Source organism: Ascaphus truei, chromosome 2 (assembly GCF_040206685.1).
Source record: "Ascaphus truei isolate aAscTru1 chromosome 2, aAscTru1.hap1, whole genome shotgun sequence".
Classification (NCBI taxonomy): Eukaryota; Metazoa; Chordata; class Amphibia; order Anura; family Ascaphidae; genus Ascaphus; species Ascaphus truei.
Window position 1 is genome coordinate 53,584,975 of NC_134484.1, and position 22,099 is coordinate 53,607,073.

A 22,099-nucleotide genomic window follows, 5' to 3' on the forward strand; every position below is an offset into this window, starting at 1 on the left:
GATTCAATGACCAAGATACATTTTGGTGTTCAGGGTTTCCTTAATATTGATAGTACATAATTGATTTATAAGTTATGTTACACAATAAAAAAATATATGGAGTACAGAACATTAATTTGTAACATTTATACATACATTTGACACGATATAAAACCATTTCATATGATAAGGCCAACATTTTCTTTGAATTTAATACTTCACTTGAATTCTGTCTGTTGTCTTACCAAAAAGTCATGAAGATTTTCTATTTAGTTCAGGAATCCAAGTTTGCAATGTACTGTACACATATGTGTGGGGTTCTAAAGAAGAACTGGTAGTTCATACTATACTTTGGTGCTATTTGTTGCACTGGTTTGTCCCAGTTGTGCATTGGGAAGACATTATTAAATAGACCCCAAGTTGAGGAAGTTACATAAATTCTCCATATGCAGTATATTGAACAACAATAAACCACAAAACTACTGCAACAGACAAATATTCATGACAGTTTGAACTTCCCAAATATCAAATTATATAACATTTCCGGGTTGCTAGCTATTGGATTATTGATACTATCATTTCTGAAATTCAGGAATGGAATGAATGCAAAGTCCAAAACTGCAAGTAAAAAGATACTGAACACAGTATGAAGAAATAGCTACAGCAGGGCCCCGGGCATACAGCGGGTTCCTTCTAAGGGCCCGCCGTATTGTAAAAATCGCCAGAAAGCGGAAGCAGCGATTTTCAGCTGTGCGCATGTGCAACCCGGCAATTTCCCACTTGTGCACATGCGCGACCTCCGTTTGGCGCACGCAACCTACGTTCTGCGCATACGCACCAGCGGCAACAGCCCGTTCTGCACATGCGTGACCTCTGAGAAGACATGGCAGCCCCCTTCTAGGTGCCGCCGTATCAGCAGATCGCCGAGAAGCGGGCCTTGCTGTACTAAAATGATGTATCAACTATGTGAAACCAGGGTATCACATGAAAGAATCCCTCTTAATATGCACTCTACCTATGTTGTGATAAATATTGCTGAACCTGAAACATATCACAACGACAAGGGAGTTTCTTTCTAAGCCCACATTGTTCTTATATGTGGCACATTGCATTTCATGTGGCTAACTATTATCACTTTTATTTTACAATGTAGCTCAGTCACAATTGTATACGATCACTGACTGATATATTCTTTTCCCTGTACACATTTTAGTTACATAGTTGCCATTGATGCGCTAATGATACTATACAGAATAGAATGAACATTACAAACATCAAGGGAACCACTTAGATAATTAAGTTACTGGATATATAAGACCTGAGATCGGGCAGGCTGAGACTCCTCCTCCTCTCCCTGAAGAAGTGTGACGAAGTTCACGGGAAACGTGCGTCGGGTTGTTGTGACGTCATGAAGTTGACATCCACGCGGTGACCGGACTAGAACAGAGGAATCAACGAGGAAGCGGGTTGTATAGCGCTGGCGTCAGCCTTATCATTTTGTGCATTTCATGGTTTGCAACCTTTGACTAGGAGGTTTCTGTGGGGTTATCTCCATGTATTCATACATCGCTACTATATGAGAAAAAGGGGGATTGTCAGCCACTACTGGTTTTGTCCCAGGTGATGTTACCTAATACCATATAGGTTTTTGTACCATAGATGGTGAGATAGCCCCACCATTATTGTTTCCTTCTGATATCTGTTATGCAGCTATACGTTTTGGGCAGCAGCTATCATTCTAACCTCACACGAGTGATGCATATAGGGGGTGCTTGGCTATATACAGTTTAGACTTTAGTATACATCATATACAGCCACACTCCTCTTTGTGTTGTGTGTGTGGGGGTGTTTATTCGTTTAGAGACCGCTATCGTGGACTGTGATATCTATATGGCGCTATGTCATCACTTATGTCAGCACACACATTATTCCATACTATATGGTTGCAACATTTTCATTTGTGAGGCCGACTTATCCTGGTATTCCTCTGTTGTTTCCACGCTCGCGTAGTTCAATAGATAGGTTATTTATTAGGTGTTGTGTTCACTGTCACCAATAATAGCCAATTGTGCCACCGTGTGGTTATTCATTGGTTCTTGTTGACCCAGTGACCTCATTATTTACACCAATCCTATTCTATTGATTCAATACTACATCTAGTCCTGGTTTCACTGAGGGGATTTTATTTACATTATACATATTCACTTATATGTCACATTTTATATTGGATTAGATGTTAATAAAATTGTATTATTTAGTTTTATATTAATGGGGTCTCTCGCAACCTATATTACTCCCTTGTCATTGTGATATGTTACAGGTTCAGCAATATTCATCACAACATAGGTAGAGTGCATATTAAGAGGGATTCTTTCATGTGATACCCTGGTTTCACATACTGCACCGACACACTTTATTCGAGCAAATACCCAGTATGTACCTGGCAGATACCTGGAATGCGCCGCTCCTCACCTCTGACAAGCCCCGTTGCGTTTGCCTTCCCAGCCTGGGTTCATGCCTGGCTGACGGGCGGCTGATCTGTTAAATGATAATGATTAGGATTTAATAGGCTGCAATGCTTCGCGTGTCTACCAGATGGCATAAATTCATGAATTGTAATGCAGTATATATATATATATACTGTGCAGTATTGCAGCCAGCGGGAATAAAATGCTTCAATCCCTGCCTGGAAAATAACCCAATGCACTCGGGCAGAAAACAGTCACAAACCTCAATACACCCGGGTATACCCGAATTCGTGGGACTAGCCGAGCTCGAATAAAGTGTGTCGCCAGTGTAGTTGATACAATACAGTTGTTTTCTTCCCTCATGCACCACCTTTACTAATTATTCACATGTACAGGTGTTCCATATAGGGTGAGTGGCAGGCCCAGTTTGTGTTTGTACTAAAATGATACCTGTATTCCTTAATTTATGTAGAGAAAAACATAAGCATTTTCTGTAAACTGAAAAACCCTGACTAATAGAGGAAGGGAGACATGACCCTTGGTGCAAGAGGCCCTGGATTGCTATGATTGGGGGAGTGGAGGATGAGAGATGAATAGGTTATTTAAGAAGTGGTTGGCACGTGTCTACCTCGTTACTCATCCAGATCACCTCCCAAAAATGTTTAAGCTGCTGCAGTTTGAAGTTCCAGAATGGGCCCCAAGTGAAGATCAGGCAGAGATGTGCAGATGGAGGAAGTGACCTGGACATATTAGTTAGAGGCTAAGACAGTGATGGCCCTCTCTACAGAGTAAGAGAGGCTTTTATTCCAGCTCTACAAGAGCCTAAACAGTATGGCACTAACATTGAAAGCAGGTTGGATCAAGAAGCATGGGGGGTCTGTCGGACCGTGGGTGAGTGGTGCCATGTGTGAATCCTGGAAGTTCCAGCGCAGGCAGCAGGTTGGATCGATGGACCCATCAGAGGTCCCGCCCCCTGGAGTGGCTCAGGCCCAGCAGCAGTGTGAGGTCAAAAAGTGTGAGCTAAATAGGTGCATGTGGGAAGAGGCCTGTTCAGGAAGTGAGGGGGCAGAGTTAGGGTGGCAGGCAGAAGAGTATAAGGTGTACAGGACGGTCACTTAGGGGAAGTATGACAAGGGTTTCAGAAAGCATTTGCAGGGAAGAAGCATGGGAGGTAGGACCTGAAGGATATACACATGTGGTTGTAGAAATTATTCTGCAGCATCCATCACCCTTTCAAGGTCTGGTTGGCAGCATAGGGTACTGAGGGCAGTGAATCACTCTGAGGTAAGGAGTGTGTTGCGCTTTCAATCAAAGCAATTGCAAATAGGGACCATCTTGCCGCTTCAAGCATGAGCGCTTGTCCTGAGGAGAGAAAGGGCACAATACCTCCAGATGTTTTTGGAAATGGTAGGCTAGAAAATGTTTTTTTTTTTGCAGGGAGAAACACTACTAAGAAAGGCAACAACTCCCATGAGGGTACAGTATATGAGATGGGTTATTGACTTGACATTTACCCAAACAAAGTGGGAGCTAAGCTTCAGTGGAATGGGTTTTTGTTAGGATTTTGCATTACATTCAAGATGTTTTGAGGGAAGACAATGTTTTGGTTGGAAGGCTTAATCTGTTTTTTCAATTAGGTAAAAAATGCACCAGAAAGGCAAAGGAGTTTGGGTGGTGTCAAAGAAGGTGGAAGGTAATGTGCTGTGTTCGGTGGGGCTGGTGGCTGATTATCTGGTGATTTGGCCACAAGGGTGGCCCTCGTTTCTACTACACAAAGGGGGTGAGCCGCTGACAAGATTCCATTTTGTTAGAGTTTAAGAGAGCTGTTTGGGTGTGGCAGGGTTAAACCCCGTTTTTTTTTGGCTCTCACTCCTTTCAGATTGTGACAGCAATGAAGGCAGCCCATTTGGGTCAGGGCAAAAAAATTATAAAGAAAATTGGGAGATGGGAGAAAAATCGTTTTGAGAGCTACATTACGTTAAACTTGATTAAGTAGTTTGGGTTTTAATTAAAAAAAAAAAAACAGTTGCGTCAAATTCTGCTAAATGTCTTTGTTATTTTGGGGGGGAGGTTGGTGTGTGCATGGCCTGTGGTGACTGATATGTCAACTGGGCTGTGGGGTTAGTGGAGCGGAGGCCATAGGGGACATGTTTGGGTTTGCTTGGGGGTAGGTGGAAGATCTCAATATTAGGGTCCCCAGTTTTATTTTGCGAGAAAGCTCTTCCACTGATTCTGTGGACTAGTAGAAGGAGGGTGGCCTGGGATAGTCTGATTCTGGATATTGGGGAAAATGATCTGGGCCAGATGAGGTTGGTGGATTTGATGAATGGAATCCTAAAGTATGTGGCCCAGTAGCATTCCTGTCGGCTGTTTTGGTGTGGTCGTAAAATGTGTCACAGCTGGTTTGTAGTGGGGCTCAGGATTAGAAGGCAGTAAACAGGAGTAAGAAGAAGCTCAACCGACAGGGGGGGAGGGGGAGATCTGGCAAGGTAATTGGGGTACATTGCTGTTTGGCATAAGAAATTGGAGGGAGAAGGAGGTTGGTCTTTATCAAGAGGATGATTTAATCTCTCAAAAATATCATTAGATATCTTTAATATGGGGTTGGAAGGTATATGTTAGGAGCTGCTCTGCTGGTGGTGGTGGTTATGATTAATAAATGGCTGTGGCCATTTGTACCTAACACAAGGTGTCTGTGTTTATCTGGGTCGATGAATACATGGAAGGGGCAAGAATTGAGCGTTACAAGGGTCATGTAGAGCATTTAGTACATATGGCCAACAATTTCTTCCTAGATACATAAACTACTATATATATTCAGACCCCAATCACTGTTCACAAAAAGAAATTGCACAAAAAGCTCCATAATTTGAATAACTTTTAAGTAAAAAAAAAATTAAATATTGAATACCTCATCAGGAACAAGATGGGAATCTATTAAAAGTATTTTTGTGGCATAGAGCATGATTCAGGACACACCTGTCGATTTCCATTGTCATTAAAACTGCTGAGAAACATAATGGCATCAAGTGCTTATGTCAAGGATAATAATCCATTGCTCATTTGCTATGTTAGTATATAATCAGAGAATTACTGTATCACATGCATAATGTTGAGAAGCTTGTTATGACAGATAAGAGAGTGATATTTTCTATTAAGAGCAACTTAGAAAAACATAAGTGAAGTAATTTTAAACCTTGCAGATCTGTGAGGAGGTTAAATAACCTCCAATATTACATTAACTGCTATTGACTCGAATGGCATCTAATGTGGGATTTATCACAACATAGGTAGAGTGCATATTAAGAGGGATTCTTTCATGTGATACCCTGGTTTCACATAGTTGATACAATACAGTTGTTTTCTTCCCTCATGCACCACCTTTACTAATTATTCACATGTACAGGTGTTCCATATAGGGTGAGGGGCAGGCCCAGTTTGTGTTTGTACTAAAATGATACCTGTATTCCTTAATTTATGTAGAGAAAAACATAAGCATTTTCTGTAAACTGAAAAACCCTGACTAATAGAGGAAGGGAGACATGACCCTTGGTGCAAGTGGGCCATGTTATGCGCTTTTATTATTCATACATTTGTAGTAAATGTAATGTAATAGTTTGTACTGTATTTACACAAAATGCACCCATACCTTTGAAATATGTGTATGAAAGACGTTCTGGACATACAGTAATAATTATGAGTGCGGTCAACAAAAATTAGTATTTTCTTTTTATGCTAAGAGATTTCTGGATATCTGCTTGTATTTTATTTTCTATGAGTTTCAATGTCTTAATAGCAGATAACATTGGATAGGAAATCTTATCAAAACGCAATGAAATTAGTGTCTTCAGGAATAATCTGAATTTTATTTTCAATTTATCATGTCACTTACTAAGGAGAATTCTTCAGTGTCAACACTCCTTTTTAACAGCTGTCCTATGACAGTTCATTGTAATGTCCACTTCATTTGAAGATACCATATAGTAGCCATATTTTCTTAATGGTGTGGTATTTCTCCATTGAAACCAATAGGAAAAGCTTCAAACTTTGGTTTTCAAAACTGCAATCACAACAACAGTATACACGTTTTTACTAACAAATGTTAACAAGTACTTACAAATGTTAGGTAATGATACAGTATACTGTATGTTGCAATGAATAAGTGAATGTTTTGTTTGAAGTATTAAGGGTGAAAGAAAAGTGATTAGGTCAACAATAATCATGTATAATAATAATTATACATGTAATATATAAATATAATTGTAACAAAACAAATGATAATAAGCTACCTTTTGCTTACAATTGGGTCCTTGAAATATTTAACCATTCATACTTTACTATTATAGTACAATCCTACATTTCCATAAGCAGGAGAGAATATTTGAATTGTTAGCAGTAGAAAACTTACTGAGACGGGATGATCTACAGCAGGGGTGCGCACACTTTTCTGATTGAGCCCCCCTGTCTGCTCCCCACCTGCTCATGCCACCTTTCCTTACCAGCTCTCTGGCATCGGTGGTGTCATACGACATCACAACTTCATGTGACGTTGCGTTGCCATTTGCCCCACGGTGTCATTGTAATGTTGATGACTGCAAAACAGGATATGGACCCGCAGGGCAGAGGTAGGGAGAAATACACTGACCTTGGCCTGGGATCAGAGGCCTGGGATGTGGAGGTAATCAGGTATGTTCTGGGGTCGAACAAGGCGGCAGGCAAAGGATAGTCAGGTCCGTTCCGAGGTCAAGGCAGGCAGCAGGCAAAGTGTAGTCATGTCCGGTTCCGAGGCAAAGGCGGGTAAGGGGTAGTCATATTCAGTTCCAAGGTCAAGACAGGCAGCAGGCAAAACAAAGGCAAAGGATAGCTCAGACCGGACAAGGAAACCAGTACTTTGCACGAGTAAAGACCAGTAGTAGCTGCCTGCTATTTAAGGCCAGAGGCAGCTGATGGCAATGAGAGCCAAAGAGAGGCTGATTTCCTGTCAGGGGAGTAAGGGCAGGATTTGCCAGGAAGCAGGATGGCTGTTCTAGCTTTGTACCAGGTGATGTCACTTCCTCGATGTTCAGACAGATCCCTTATAGTATCCCTCCGTTTAGGGTCGAACTCCAGGGCAACCAGGTCCTGGTTTTTCTGGCTGACGATGATGAAACGTTTTGACTAGAGCTGGAGCATGAAAATCCTGAGACTTCACGCAGCTCCTTTCCTCAGGACCATACCCCTTCCAATCAACCATATATTGAATCGATCCTCTCGAGTTACGAGAGTCAAATATCTGCCACACTTCGTATTCAATTTGACCCTCAACATTTACTGGACTAGGAGGGGAAGGGTAATCAGAAAAGTGATTCCTCACCACAGGTTTCAGGAGAGACACATGGAAAGTGGTGGGAATTTTTAAAGATGACGGGAGCTCCAGCTGAAAGGTGACTTCATTAATGTTCCGGATGATGCTGTATGGACCAATGTATCGTGGTCCAAGTTTAGCAAAAGGCTGGCATAAATGTATTTTTCGCCTTGAATGCCATACCTTATACCCGACGGACTATAGGTGTGATGGCCTCCGGTGCTTATCGGCTGATTTCTTTGTCTCTCGGTAGACGAGCGAAGGGTTGCCTGAATCCCCTTTGAAAGGTCCTGCAAATTCTGTGCCCTGGTATCCACCACTGGGATATCTACTGGTGGAGAATGAAGGGGAAGTGTATGGGGATGGTAACCCCAAGTTGTGAAAAATGGGGAACAGCCCAGGGAGTCATGTGATAGACTATTGCGGGCAAACTCTGCTGGTGGTAAGAGCTCTGCCCAATCATTCTGATGTTAATTTGTACAGCATCTGAGGTATTGCTCCAGGGATTGATTGGTGTGCTCAGTTTGCCCATTAGATTATGGGTGGTAAGCAGATGAGAAATGGAGATCAATCCATAAGCCTGCAGAAGGCCTTCCAAAATTTTGAGACGAACTGAGACCCCCTGTCTGAGACAATCTGTTAAGGCAGTCCTTGGAGATGAAATAACGTCTTGGTGATGATGTCTGCCAGTTCCGGGGAGGAAGGAAGCTTTTTTAGGGGTACAAAATAAGCCTGTTTTGTAAAACGACCCACAATAACCAAAATCGTAGTCATGCCTTGAGAGGGGGGAATTTCCACAATAAAGTCCATGGAAAGGTGCATCAAAGAACTGGAGGGCATAGACAGTGGCTGCAGAAGCCACAAGGATGTGTTAGAGGAACCTTAGTTTGGGCATACAAACTGCAGGCCGAGACGAAGTCCTGTACCTCGGTTTTTAATTCTGGCCACCAAAAGGTCCTCTCCAGGAGCTCACATGTTTTCCGAACCCCTGGGTGTCCTGCGAGCATGGATTCATGTCCCCATCGAAGAACCCCCATCCAAACTTTTCGATGGAGAGATGGAACGAAAAGTTTGGATGGGGGAATGGTTATTCCAGCAGCAGCCTTGGTCTGGGCTTTTTGTATATGATGAAGAATCGAAATAGCAGACACAATCTTAGATGAGGGAATGATGGGGCCTTTGTCTGTCGAATCAGTGTCATACATGGAGAACCGTCATGATAGGGCATCCGCCTTTACATTTTTGGGACCCGGGCTGTAGGATATCACGTCATTAAAGCGACTATAAAAGAGTGCCCATCTAGCCTGGTGAGTGTTTAACCTGTGTACCCCCTTGAGGTATTCCAAGTTTTTATGGTCCATATAAATTGTAACTGGTACGGCATTTCCCTTAAGAAGGTGTCTCCATTCCTCCAGAGCCATTATAACAGCTAGAAGTTCACGATTGCCCACATCGTAGTTGTGTTCTGCAGGAGAAAACTTCTTAGAGAAGAAGGAACACGGATATAACCGACCTTGAAACTTACTTCTCTGTGACAGGACTGCACCTGCTCCAACGTCAGAGGCATCTACTTTGATGATGAAAGGATGACGAGGATCGGGTGTTTCAGGATGGGTGCAGAGGAAAAAAGTTTCTTGAGCTTCAGAAAAGCCGCCTGAGCCTTCGGAGACCAGTTCATGTGATCTGCCTGTTTTATTGTCATGGGTGTGATGGGTGCAACGATTTTGGAAAAATCCTGAATGAATCACCTGTACAATTTGTGAAACCCAAGAATCTCTGGATGGCTTTTAATCCCTTAGGTACTGGCCAGTCCACAACAGCAGCAACATTGGCAGGATCCATTTCTAAGCCCTGGGCAAAGATGATCCGAGAAAAGAAAAACGGAATTTCTCGAATTCGCACTTCTTGAATTTAGCGAAGAGATTGTTCACCAGGAGGCAATTAAGGACCACCCTCACCTGCTGATGCTGCTGTTCCAGGTTTTAGAATAGATGAGGATATCATCAAGGTATACGATAACCGAGGAGTCTAACATGTCTCTGAAAATTTAGTTCACGAAGAACTGGAACACTGCGGGTGCATTGCATAGGCCGAAGGGCATCACCAAGTACTCGTAGTGGCTATTGCATGTGTTGAAAGCCGTTTTCCACTCGTCACACTGCCTTATTCTTATAAGGTTATAAGCCCCTCTTAATTTGAGCTTGGTAAAAACTGTTGCACTACGAAAAAGATCAAAGAGTTCAGAGATCAGAGGAAGAGGATACCAGTTCTTGACAGTAATTTTATTCAAACCCCGATAATCAATACAGGGTCTCAATGATCCATCCTTCTTTGCCACAAAGAAAAAGCCTGCACCAGCAGGAGAACAGGATTTGTGAATGAATCCTCACCTTAGGTTCTCATCAATGTAGGTCCTCATTGCCTTGGTCTCCAGTTCAGAAAGAGGATACGCACGTCCATGAGGGGAGTCATTCCAGGAAGGAGATCGATCGCACCATCAAACGGTCGATGTACAGGTAATTCTTCAGCCTGCCTCTTGTCGAAGACCCACTTAAGGTCATACTAACAGGCCATGAGACTGGGTAAATCCTCCAGTGCCTGTAGCAGAAGAGTAAACACAGGATGACAGGGTGAAAGACATTTGCCATGGCAGGCAGATCCCCAAATTATTATCTGCCTCAATGCAGTCGATCTGGGGATTGTGGGTGCGTAGCCAGGGAAGTCCTAGAACCACATTGATCGCTGGGGAATTGATGACATCCAGTGGATGGATTTGTGTTGCAAAACACCAACTGTAGTAGTGCAAATTCAGCAGAAGCCGCACGACCGGGGGTATCAAAGATTGTCTGGAAGGCTTGCATGAAGGCGACGGAATTTTTTTCATAAAGAGGTGACGCCCAAGCTAATGCTTCATCCATGAGGAATGAGAAGATATATGCCACTCGAGAGCGGTGGGCAGAAAATTATGACGGTTGTGTGTCGAATTGCACCTGGCACTGGTTCAGGAATCCTCTGCAAGCCGAGGGGAGCCCTCCATAGCCGACAGGAGTACGGTTCCGAGGCTCCCTTAGGACCACTGATACTTGTGCAGCGTCACTAGCTAAAGGCGTTGGCATTAATGGAGTCACTCTGGGGGTACTGTGGTGGCTGCACAGGGTCTGCAGTGTAGCGGAGATTGAATCTAGTTTCTGATCCACCGTAGCTAGATGGGTGGCATGGGTGCCCAGATGCTGGGCCTGACGGGTAACGGCATTCGCAATCTCTGCGGGGTCCATTGCGTGGCTCGTGCAGCGTGTAACGTTGCTGACTGCAAAAAAGAATACGGACCCGCAGGGCAGTGGTAGGGAGTAATACACTGACCTTGGCCTGGGATCAGAGGCCTGGGATGCAAGGGTAATCAGGTACGTTCCGTGGTTGAGGCAGGTGGCAGGCAAAAGGTAGTCTGGTCCGGTTCCAAGGTCGAGGCAGGTGGCAGGCAAAGGGTAGTCAAGCCCTGTTCTGACTTCGAGGCAGGCGGCAGGCAAGGGGTAGTCAGATTCAGTTCTAAGGTCAAGACAGGCAGCAGGCAAAACAAAGACATGGGAGAGCTCAGACACGACAAGGTAACCAGTAATTTGCACGAGCAAAGACTCGTAGCAACTGCCTCCTATTTAAAACCAGAGGCAGCTGCTGACAATGAGAGCCAAAGAGAGGCTTATTTCCTATCAGGGGAGTAAGGGCAGGATTTTCCAGGAAGCAGGATGGCTGTGTTAGCTTCAGACCAGGTGATGTCACTTCCTGGATGTTCAGACAGATCCCTTATAGACATTTAAAGTCTCGTTTTCATGGTGACGTGTCACCCAAGGAGCCGGCTGAGATCAGGAAGAGGCCTCACCCCCCCAGAAAATCCCACGCCCCCCAGTTTGCACACCCTGATCTATAGGTAGCATAATGTTTGAGAAGGATTTCCTACTACTATTTAGTGAATATGGTATGAATAGAAATTCAGGGGCATTTAGGTCATTTCCATATAAGAGGTAACCTCACAGTATATCCCATCTGCTAAATTTGTGCATTCAAACTGCCTAGTTTGTCAATTTATTAACTTCAGTAGACCCAGTGTCCTGTATGTTATATTATTTTTAAGGAGACGTTTATAAAGAGTTTTGCTTATTTATGAGTGCTTTCAATTTCTGTATTGATTTCTTGTTAAGTGGTTGCACATTTAAGGTAATAAGATTTGTTTGACCTATGATACAAAAGAAAGTTATTATACATGTTTCCATTTACCATACATAAGCCTCAGATCAGTCAGCTCCTTTTGGGATGAGGGAGGGGGGAGGGGAGGAGGGAGGAGGGGAGGAGGGAGGGGGGGAGGAGAAGGGGGGAGGGGTGGAGGGGGGGAGGGGGGAGGGGTGGTGGGGGGGACGGGTGGAGGGGGGGAGGGGTGGAGGGGGGAAGGGTGGAGGGGGGAAGGGTGGAGGGAGGGAGGAAGGGAGAGAGAGATTCCCATGCCAGCTATACAGAGTTTTATACTTAATACACCAACTTACTGACTGGAATGGTTTTAGACATAACAGGACTAGAACCCACAAACCACGAGTTTTCTAGGCCACAGCTCTAGTATTGTGAGTTAAACCAGCTAAAAACTAGCCGTGCCCACTGTCTTCAACTAGAATACATCTAAGGGATATTTTTTTTAATATTATAACATTGAAAGAACTTCAAGCACAGAGTAATAATATGTACTGAGGACTTTGAGTTACTGAGGCAATGTGATATTAAATAAAACACATGTTTTCTGACACACACAAGTAAAAACAAGGGGAAGCACGGCAAATAAAGCAGATGAAAAAAGAGTAATATAACATAGTTACATAGTTACATAGTGTGCTGGTGTCTTGAGGTCGTACTTCTAATCTTATAAAGCATAAAGACAGTGGTCCATATTTACTAAGCAGTGATCTGTCATTTGTTTTGCCCGGGGGCCCGCACATGTCTAGCTACGCCACTGGTGCTATATAAATAAAGACATACATACATACATACATATATAATGCTACCCATCAGCTACCCATCAGCTACCCATCAGCTACCCATCAGCTACCCATCAGCTACCCATCAGCTACCCATCAGCTACCCATCAGCTACCCATCAGCTACCCATCAGCTCACACTGTTAGAGTTGCAGCCTAGAACATCTGTGGTTTTGGGTTCTTGCTCTGTTGGGTCTGACACCATTCTAGTCATTCAGTTGGTGCTTTAGGCTTATCAACTCTATATAGACTAATTTAAATATTAGGTCATGGCCATTAGCATATCTCCCAGCCAGGTACCTCTGTGAGCTCCTTTTTCAGCATATAATACACATTTTTCCTCAAAATACAGGCATGTATTTTAAAAGTCTCTCTCTCCTAAAAATCCATCAGGATTATAGTCAGTGACAGATTTCAATTAATCTGCCCGACTTTTTTACTATCCAATCTACAGACAAATCTTGGTGGGGACTGGGGGTGGGGATGGATTTAGTCAAAACAATCCAGGGTAGCGGATTTGGACTGGTTCGCCCATCTCTAGTATTGAGCAGTTTGAAAAATTCACTGACACATCATGTGACTATTATTTTTTTTAAACACTGATTAATTAATTTACCAAAGTTTACCTGAAATAAATCCGTAATTAAATGCCATTCTATCTACAAAACTTAACCATAGAGCTCATTCAGCAATTAATTTATAACCAGAATAACAGCACTTACAACAAAGGATATCATTTGGTGAGTTTGATTTTAAAAAAAGTACTATGTATTGCAATGTCTATAAACATACAGGTGCGCCGACGAGTATTGTAAAACTTGCCTTGGAAAATCTGGGGCTATCACCAACAAGATCCAGGTACATGCTGGGTACATGCTGCAAACATTTCAGTGACATTTCTGGAGAGACTACTGGCCTATCAGATTAACACATCAGGGGTCCCTGGCAGTCCCATTTAGTTTGAAGGGGACTGCCAGGAACCCCCGCTGTTAATCCGATGGGCTATTAGTCTGTCTGCAGAAATGTCACTGAAATGTTGCAGCGTGTACCCAGCATGTACCCAGGATGTACCTGGGTCTTGTTGGGGATTGCCCTAGATCTGTTTTAGAATACTCGTCGGCACTACAGTATAGAAGTGAGAGAGAACTCTTTGGCTCTTTGCAAGTCTTAAACGTTAAAGTACATCGATGTTGATGAAAAACATTGTTATTAATGTGTTTCACACGTAATATTTCGCAACATCTACAGGTAACAGCTAATATAATAATATTTTGAAGTTAGTTGAAGCAAACGAGAATAATCTCAAGAATAATTAAGTGCTTTTAAAATAGCACTTGCAAAATGTACGTTTGTAGATTTGAATCACTGACATTGTGTACAGTTTTTAATTTGAAGCAATCCAATGTCATGGCCATTTTGTTTAATTTTAATATTAAAAGAGGGGTTACATACTCTTGACTTCTAATTACCATAACGGGTCATAATAAGGCTTCCCTCCAAGAACTGCACTACAAAGGAAGATAATTATTTAGCAATAACACTAATTTCTACAATTAATCCATAATGAGTTTCTCCCTGTTTGGATGTTAGGAGTCACGTTAGTTAATCCATATTTAGGATAATCACAATTTTATTTTTAATATTTTCGTTTTCCAGAATTCAATTTCGGTTTTTAATTTGTAAAAAGTGATGGAAAGATATACACTTCTTTCCGAAAACTGGGGAAACAATTTTCAAACATTGAACTTTTTTCAAACGTTTGCACGTTATTTTTGGTTCACAAACTCTAAAAATGTTCCCAGTTCAATAAAAGGTAAAAAAAAAGAAAAAAGATAAATCAAATCTACGGTTGGAGCCTCTCTCGAACTACAGAATTTAACTTGGATTTGAACGTTTGTTGCAAAGTTTGACTTGGGCTTCCGATCAAACATTGAAGTTTGAGAAGTTTAGATTTCAAATCAGCTTGTTAGTTAAAAGTGGGTGTGTACTGTATGTTGTTTGCTATTATATATAGTTAATACGTTCTACAATAAATATATATATATATATTTCAATGGTACTGTTTATTTGAAGTCACTCTGAGAGGGTTTAAGGGTTTGGCAGACACAATTTAATTTTTTTGCTTGTATGGGTATTTTAATACTGTTGATTGATATAAAAGCACATTCCCTGTCAATCAAATGTATTGCCATATTATTGTGAGTTCAATTGTTTGAATAATGTTGGATTTACATTTTATTTCCACACTTTCATTGCATAAACCCCCCCAGGAACATGTTAATTCCTACAAACAAAGGGTTAGCTTTGCCTGACATTTCATGTTTATATAAAATAAACCATAGAAAAACGGGAAAATATGTCAGTCTCTAAATATTGCATCCACTGCTTCATCAAACATTGCTGTGATGGGCCAACAAAACGAATGACTTAAAAAAACTATTATTTATAAATCACTGCTGAAGAAGTGGCTCAGTGAGTAAATACTAAAGAGCATATGCACTGTATAAATGCAAATGTGGTGCACATTTGGGGCAAAAAACTGCATGAAATAAAAAAAATCCCATTTAAATCTATATGATTTTTTCTTTGATACATCAAAAACAATGATTGTGCCCCGTTTCTTTTTGTTTTTGTTTATACATCTGCCCCACTAACTCTGAAAACAATAACAGTGACTTTGAAGCTTTGAAGCAGAGGAGCAGGGACTTATTGTGCATGTATAGTTCTATGTACACAGTGCTTAGTACACTATAATGTTATACAAGTGAAAAAATACAGACCTTAGAGGTTTTGGAAATAGTTTTAGGAAACTAGATTACCAAAAAACTGTTTTTAAAATTGTCCATCACAGATTTCATGTTTGCACAACAAAGTACTACAGATTAGAATGCATGTCACAGAAAATGTCAACAATCAGCTGTACTGGTTTGCAATTAAATCCAATGAGTTTTTATTGTTAAAGTAAAACTAGAGAAAATACCCATTAAATAGGTATGTCTTGTATCCAAATGCATTATCATTATAAAAAAAAATGGAAATTACTGGAAACAACCCAAAAAGCTTCCTCCAGCTGAATCGTAAATATGTATATTAAGAAGATAATAAAATACATCATGTTTTTTTTTTTTACGTTTCTCAATTATCATGTTTACACTAAGCACTGTAGATTTTAAAGATTTTTTGTAACTTACAGTATGGCACATTTAAAAGATATATAGTGAGAGATACATGCACTTGCAATATTCATTCAAACTGGGGAGATTCCTTCTCTAGAAATAAGAATAAACTAAAAACACCAAACGACATATGGTAACCAAGAATAGACAAATCTTAAAAAGCTATTTTAGTAGGCTGTGTATTAAAATACAGGTAAATATTCTTTGTCTACACATTATTTACACTCCATTGCTAATGCATTGTGTATGTGAACATTCTTCTACGTACTATAAAAATATTTTGACATTTTATTTTAGTATTAGGTTTAATCCAATATAAATACCACTTGTGGGTACATTCGCATGTCTTCAAACCTGTCTTTCCCATTATCTCTAAGCATTCAATGCATCCACTACAGCCAGGAATTCTGGGTAATGACACAAAATGAGCACTCAGTGTTTCACTTTTTACTTCTTGTACATTTTAACAATAACCCCTATAAAATGCTGTAACCCACAGCTTTTTCTGCACAGCCTGGGTTAAAGAAGTTCAAAGCCAGTAAACCTACTCACAGATAGATTTTTCTACCTTCTGAGTCTCAATAATGCGATGTTGGTTGCTGGCCATGCAAAGTGTTGCTGGTAGTGGGTATACTGTAATCAGACATTAAAAAAGTTACAGTCGGAAAAAGAAGTGACAAAAAACCTCCACCGTACAGTGTACAGCAAATAAGAATATAACGTGGGTACATGCGCATGTCTCAGGCAGGTCAACAAACCCGCCTTTCCCCATTATCTCTTCACATATTCTGGGTAATGACATGCCAATGAGCCCAGTGTATCACTCTTTACTTTTTATTCATTTTAACATGGAGCCCTAAGCGCTTATCTCTGCCGCATTTCACAGCTTTTCAGCATACAGTATAAGAATACACTTACATATACTTATATGTAAGTATTGCCACATTGTAAAACATCGACTGTTTAGCACAGTCCACACTTTTCAGCATTAGTAAGTAGACACCATGACTGGAAATGTTCACTAATACAGTACATGTTAACATGCAGCAAAAATAACACGGTTGAAGCACTGTGGCTCCCTTTGTTATGCCTTGTCAGACACATATTGGGAAATAAATCAGATGACTTTTCTATCTGTTGTTGTACTATTTGTCTAAAAAGTAATGTCTTAGAGTCTGCATTTAACTGTTTTTTTTTTACTAATATGTTTTTAAAATATATATTTGTGGTGTAAACTGTAAAGTTTCAAACACGAATTTTTACATTTTGGTATGTTTGTATTCAAATCAAATAAACTTTATTGGCATTCTAATTAAACATACAGATGCAGCGGCCGTTATTCAAACAAATCATGTTTCCGTGTGCTCTGCTGTATTCCACGCGGCATTAACGCGGCCAATCACACCAGGCACCTGTATTTATCGCGGTTGCTTTGTTTGAATTTCATGGATTCTGTTTCTTTGTGTGCAATGAAATGAATGAATTGTAATGTGTACAGTACTGTGCTACTGTGTACATTTCAGGTGTTCAAAACCAGAACACTAAAATGCCATTTTCTGCACTCCCCTGCACTCGCGTCTTAAGGTGGAACAGTTGGAAGAAATCACGCGCCATGACATGGGTATTCCGAGGTATAAACCGCGTGAAGCGTTCGAATAACGTCCGTTGCATCTGTACTGTAGCATTCGTTTTAAGCAAATGCAACTGCGTCAGTAATGCTACTGTACTTACATTAGTAAGGATTGAACGGTGAAAGGTTAAAGCATGAGACAAATACTTTTCACCCTGACCTTATGCTTTTTTTCACTGTCCTTTACAGTGCTGTGCCCAGCCAATGAAATGCTTCTGGACTCAACAGGTATCATTTTGAGTCCTGGCTTTCCTGAAAGTTATCCAAATCTTCAGATGTGCGCATGGAGCATTAGCGTTGAAAAGGGATATAACATCACCTTATTCTTTGAGTTCTTTCACACGGAAAAGGAGTTTGACATACTTGAAGCTTTTGACGGTAACTAGACCTTATGTATATTATGTATATAATGCTTTGCACAGCACGCTTGTCTCATTTTGAAAATGTTTAGCAAACAGTATCCGCAAAAATAATATTTATAATGCTGCTTAATGCGCACTATATTTTAATTGAGAAGCGCTTTGAGTCCCATTGGGATAAAATCGCTATATGAAATAAAGTTAACTTTTTTATTACTATTTTATTATTATTATACACTAATCTAAAACTTCATTTTTTTTTACCAGGACCAAATAGCCACCACCAACTGCTCATTTCTTTAAGTGGGGATTATTCTTCTACTTTTAATATAACCAGCAGTGGGCATGAAGTCTTTCTACGATGGTCGGCAGATCACGGGACAAACAAGAAAGGATTCAGGATAAGATACATAGGTATGTACAGTAATTAAATTAAAAATATACAATATTTTTTTCATATTTCCTAATATTACATTTAAGTGCTACTGTACCATGGTGTTACAGAGCAGTAAACATTTTTATGCCTATTATTTTGTAGTTATCATCAAGCATGAATTAGTCATTTTGTGATTGCAGTAACAATCTCAAAACAAAAGCACACAATAGATTTTGGGAAAATACTATCATTAAAAAAAAAGGAAATATTCTGATTTGGCATGCTATGTAACAAAAAGTGCTATATATTATAATGTACATAAGTCAAAGATTATTTAGTTAAATTAGTTGGAAAATAACATTGAATCCTATTTTTAAAATGTCAATGGTCATATTTATGATGTAGGAATATAATGTGGCAGTCCATTTATTAATAGACAGCACAAGTAGTTTTGTAAATATGAAAGTATTCTATATATTTAGCACCATCTTACTACAATCACTTACCTATAAAATATGAAGGTATGCAATGTTTTTGTAGCGAGAAAGGTTCCATGAACCCCAAGCCAAGAAATGTGCATATAGTATATATGATGTATAGATATAGATTTATGTATATATATATATATATATATATATATATATATATATATATATATATATATATATATATATATATATATATATATATCCAATAAATAATCAATCTTTAAATGGCAATACTGTATATTCAACAAAAACCTTAGAGGCATAATCATTCCTAACAATTCCTTGTTGAATTTCTTGTTTCTCTCTAAAGAAATCCCTGTGGGTTCTACCACAAAAATTGATCTGGTACAATTTATGCATAGAGCTGATTATTTTTTTTTTTTTTTTTTTTCATGTTGCAGTATTAACAGATACCTTGTGTAGCCCTGGTAAGAAATGGGGCTATAGTTCTATCCTCCTTCTGGTATAATCCCTGGTAAGGGCAGGTGCCAGGAGTTATCATGGGTTTCCCCCACTTCAAGCACTGCCCTGAGTGGAGGAGGTAGGTCACCTAACCCTGTGTCAAAGCAAGAGACACAGGGGCGGGGCCTGCTGAGATCATAAAAGAGCAGTGCATTTCCTATTTAGTGTGTGTGTTCTGTCAGTCTGACAGTAGTGATAGTGAGTTAGGAGGAGAGGAGTGATCAGCTCATGAGTAGAGCTGATCTAGCTACAGTTAGTGAGGTGGAACCAAATACCTCTCACCCTGCTTAGGGGGTGAGGGAAGTACTAGCCCCACTCTGGATGCCTTTGATCCAGAGTGGTGGCAGGGACATCACAAGGGAGAACAGTTAGTGGACTGTGCATCAATTATACCTGTCGGCTGCTGCTGCTGCTGCCCAAGAGAATAAAGAGACTGCTGCATTTAAAGATAATCCTTGTGTGAGACTGGAATCTCTCATCCCTGTGGGGAATCTCGCTGGTAAGGATTCCATCCCGCATTCCTGGGGCTTACTATAGATTGAGGCGCTGAACCATTGAACCAGAATGAAGGCATCCACCCCAGTAACCTGTTTCTGTTATCCCCCATGTCCTCGTGGGAGACTCAGGCCCTCCTGTTGCCAGCAGGTATGCACCACACAGAGACACCTAGCCAGACCCCAGAACATCTTAGTGGACCCGATCTGTGATTAAGGGGGGGAAGATGGGCTAGACTTGTATAAAAGATTATTAAACTGGTTTAAACTTTGATACAATATGCAAAGTATTACCTCACTAAACACACTCAATTCCAAATGCCCAATCCAATAGTGCTCATGTCAACATCACTGTTTGTTTTAATAACATTTCCTGTTTGAAATAGTGATGCAGAAGTGTATAGCATAGGATTGGAATAGTGGCACTACAGTTGTAGCGTGATGGTTGGTCACTCAGTCGGCACAAAATTCCGCCAAGGGAACAGTCCTAGCCCTCGCGTGCTCATGGAAATCCCCGTGACCAGACTAATGGCCGATAAGGATTAACACAGTAGGTGTCCCTGATTCTGAATGAGACTCCCACTGTGTGAATCCTACCGGGCTGCATCTATCTGTAACAGGCGTGCAGTGAGAGTAGATAGAATCAATCCCTCTCTCTGCGCACCTCTAATAAGTGATCGTGCAGCTTTTATTTTAATAACATATTATTGAAGCAGGGGGTCTCCGAAGCTGTAACAGCGATGCTATAACAATAATCAGGGCACTAACACGATATCCAGGCAATCCACGGATAAGAACAGTAGAAAAAATGGGGTACCCTGGTAGTGCAAAAATAAAAAAGGCTTTCTTTAGAACATTAGTAGGTGGTATTCATGACAGAGAAGTCCTCCCACGCGTTTCACGCAAGGGTTGCACTTTCTCAAGGAGTATAGGACTAACCAGAAGTGAGCACCTTTATATGTACTGAGAAATTAAGAAAAACACATCAGACGCAGCTGAGTGTGGCATAGCAGTATGAACACATTATGTTGATTAAAAGTAAATTAAAACATCACATGAACTGAGACTAACAAATAAAATCATATATTAAGAGAGACCGTAAATTTTGACTTGTATGGTCAATGTGTAATCATTGCTAGTTAATAGTCAATATTAAATTTAAATGCATCAATATATCTTATTCTATTAAATATAAAATATAAATTTAGTCATTTTGAATAAATAGAGCATTGTGAATCTATAATACATTTATGACAAATGAAGCATGATAATTAATGCTTGTAAAGAGAAACAAATGTACTGTATATTGAAAGGAAAATACATGTGAGTTGAGACATGGAATATATTCAGCAACACAATCAATATTAATGCAACATGAATATGAATAACTATAAGGATTCCATCTCAAAAGAGTGGTAGTGTATACTATATAGAAAAAGTTAGATAATAACAGCCCTTAGAATACTATAAATATATTTAAACAAGGTATTTAAACCAAGATTGTGTAAAGACACATTTCAGTGTATACTTAAATTATGAGTGAAACAGACTCAGCCAAATCTTTAGCTTGGACTCTAACTATGAAGGGTTGTAACCCAAACGAATAAACTATTATACACACAGAACATCGAGACGAGGAGATATGCATCTCATAGTATATAGAAATAGTATAATGAAAGTTTTGATATATTTTATAACAGCCTACAGCAAGGAATAGTGTACTGATCTCATAATAAATCCTTCACAGTAAATTCTGAAGCCAATCAACACACAGTAGCAATATATTGCGACAAATTATAGAGCAAGACAAAGCATCAGAGGAAGCACCCCAGATCCCACCCGCAGTTGAGTCCATGAGGTTGGAGTGTACCCAGAGTGAAGATCCAAAATGCCTCCCTCTGATACAGTTTCCTAGCCCTGTTGCAACCTCTCGTGGGAATTGGAATATGTTCCCAAGCTGTGCATTTAAATGACTGAAGAGAACCTGATTGACCTTTCAAAAAATGTTTAGAAACTGGATGGTTGGTATCCTTATTAGAAACGAATCTTACGTGTTCCTGTATGAGACAGTTTATTTCATTTTATTTGTCCACTAGGTGTCAGTGTAGCACAACGGAGAATAGATCCTTACCTTTTGATCACTCCGATACACTTCCCCTGTTGCGTCCTTTCCAATTAGGGTTACCATGGAAACCCAAGGACATAAAACCGGGAAACCTAGTGAGTCACACCCACCCCCGATGAAGTTCCGGTAGTGAACGAAACGCGCGTCGGGTGATGATGACGTCATAGTCATCTCCTCTCTAAGC

General features: G+C 40.4%; 1 protein-coding gene across 6 annotated transcripts in view; it reads left to right on the plus strand.

The window, feature by feature from the left end:
• Positions 1–22,099, plus strand: part of CSMD3 (CUB and Sushi multiple domains 3) — a 1,548,521-nt gene that overhangs the window by 1,326,769 nt on the left and 199,653 nt on the right. For all 6 annotated transcript variants that reach the window (XM_075582415.1, XM_075582410.1, XM_075582412.1 and 3 more), the window contains 2 exons: positions 17,801–17,989; positions 18,238–18,384. In XM_075582415.1, the coding sequence (XP_075438530.1) occupies positions 17,801–17,989; positions 18,238–18,384 (336 nt within the window). The remainder of the gene's footprint in view (positions 1–17,800; positions 17,990–18,237; positions 18,385–22,099) is intronic.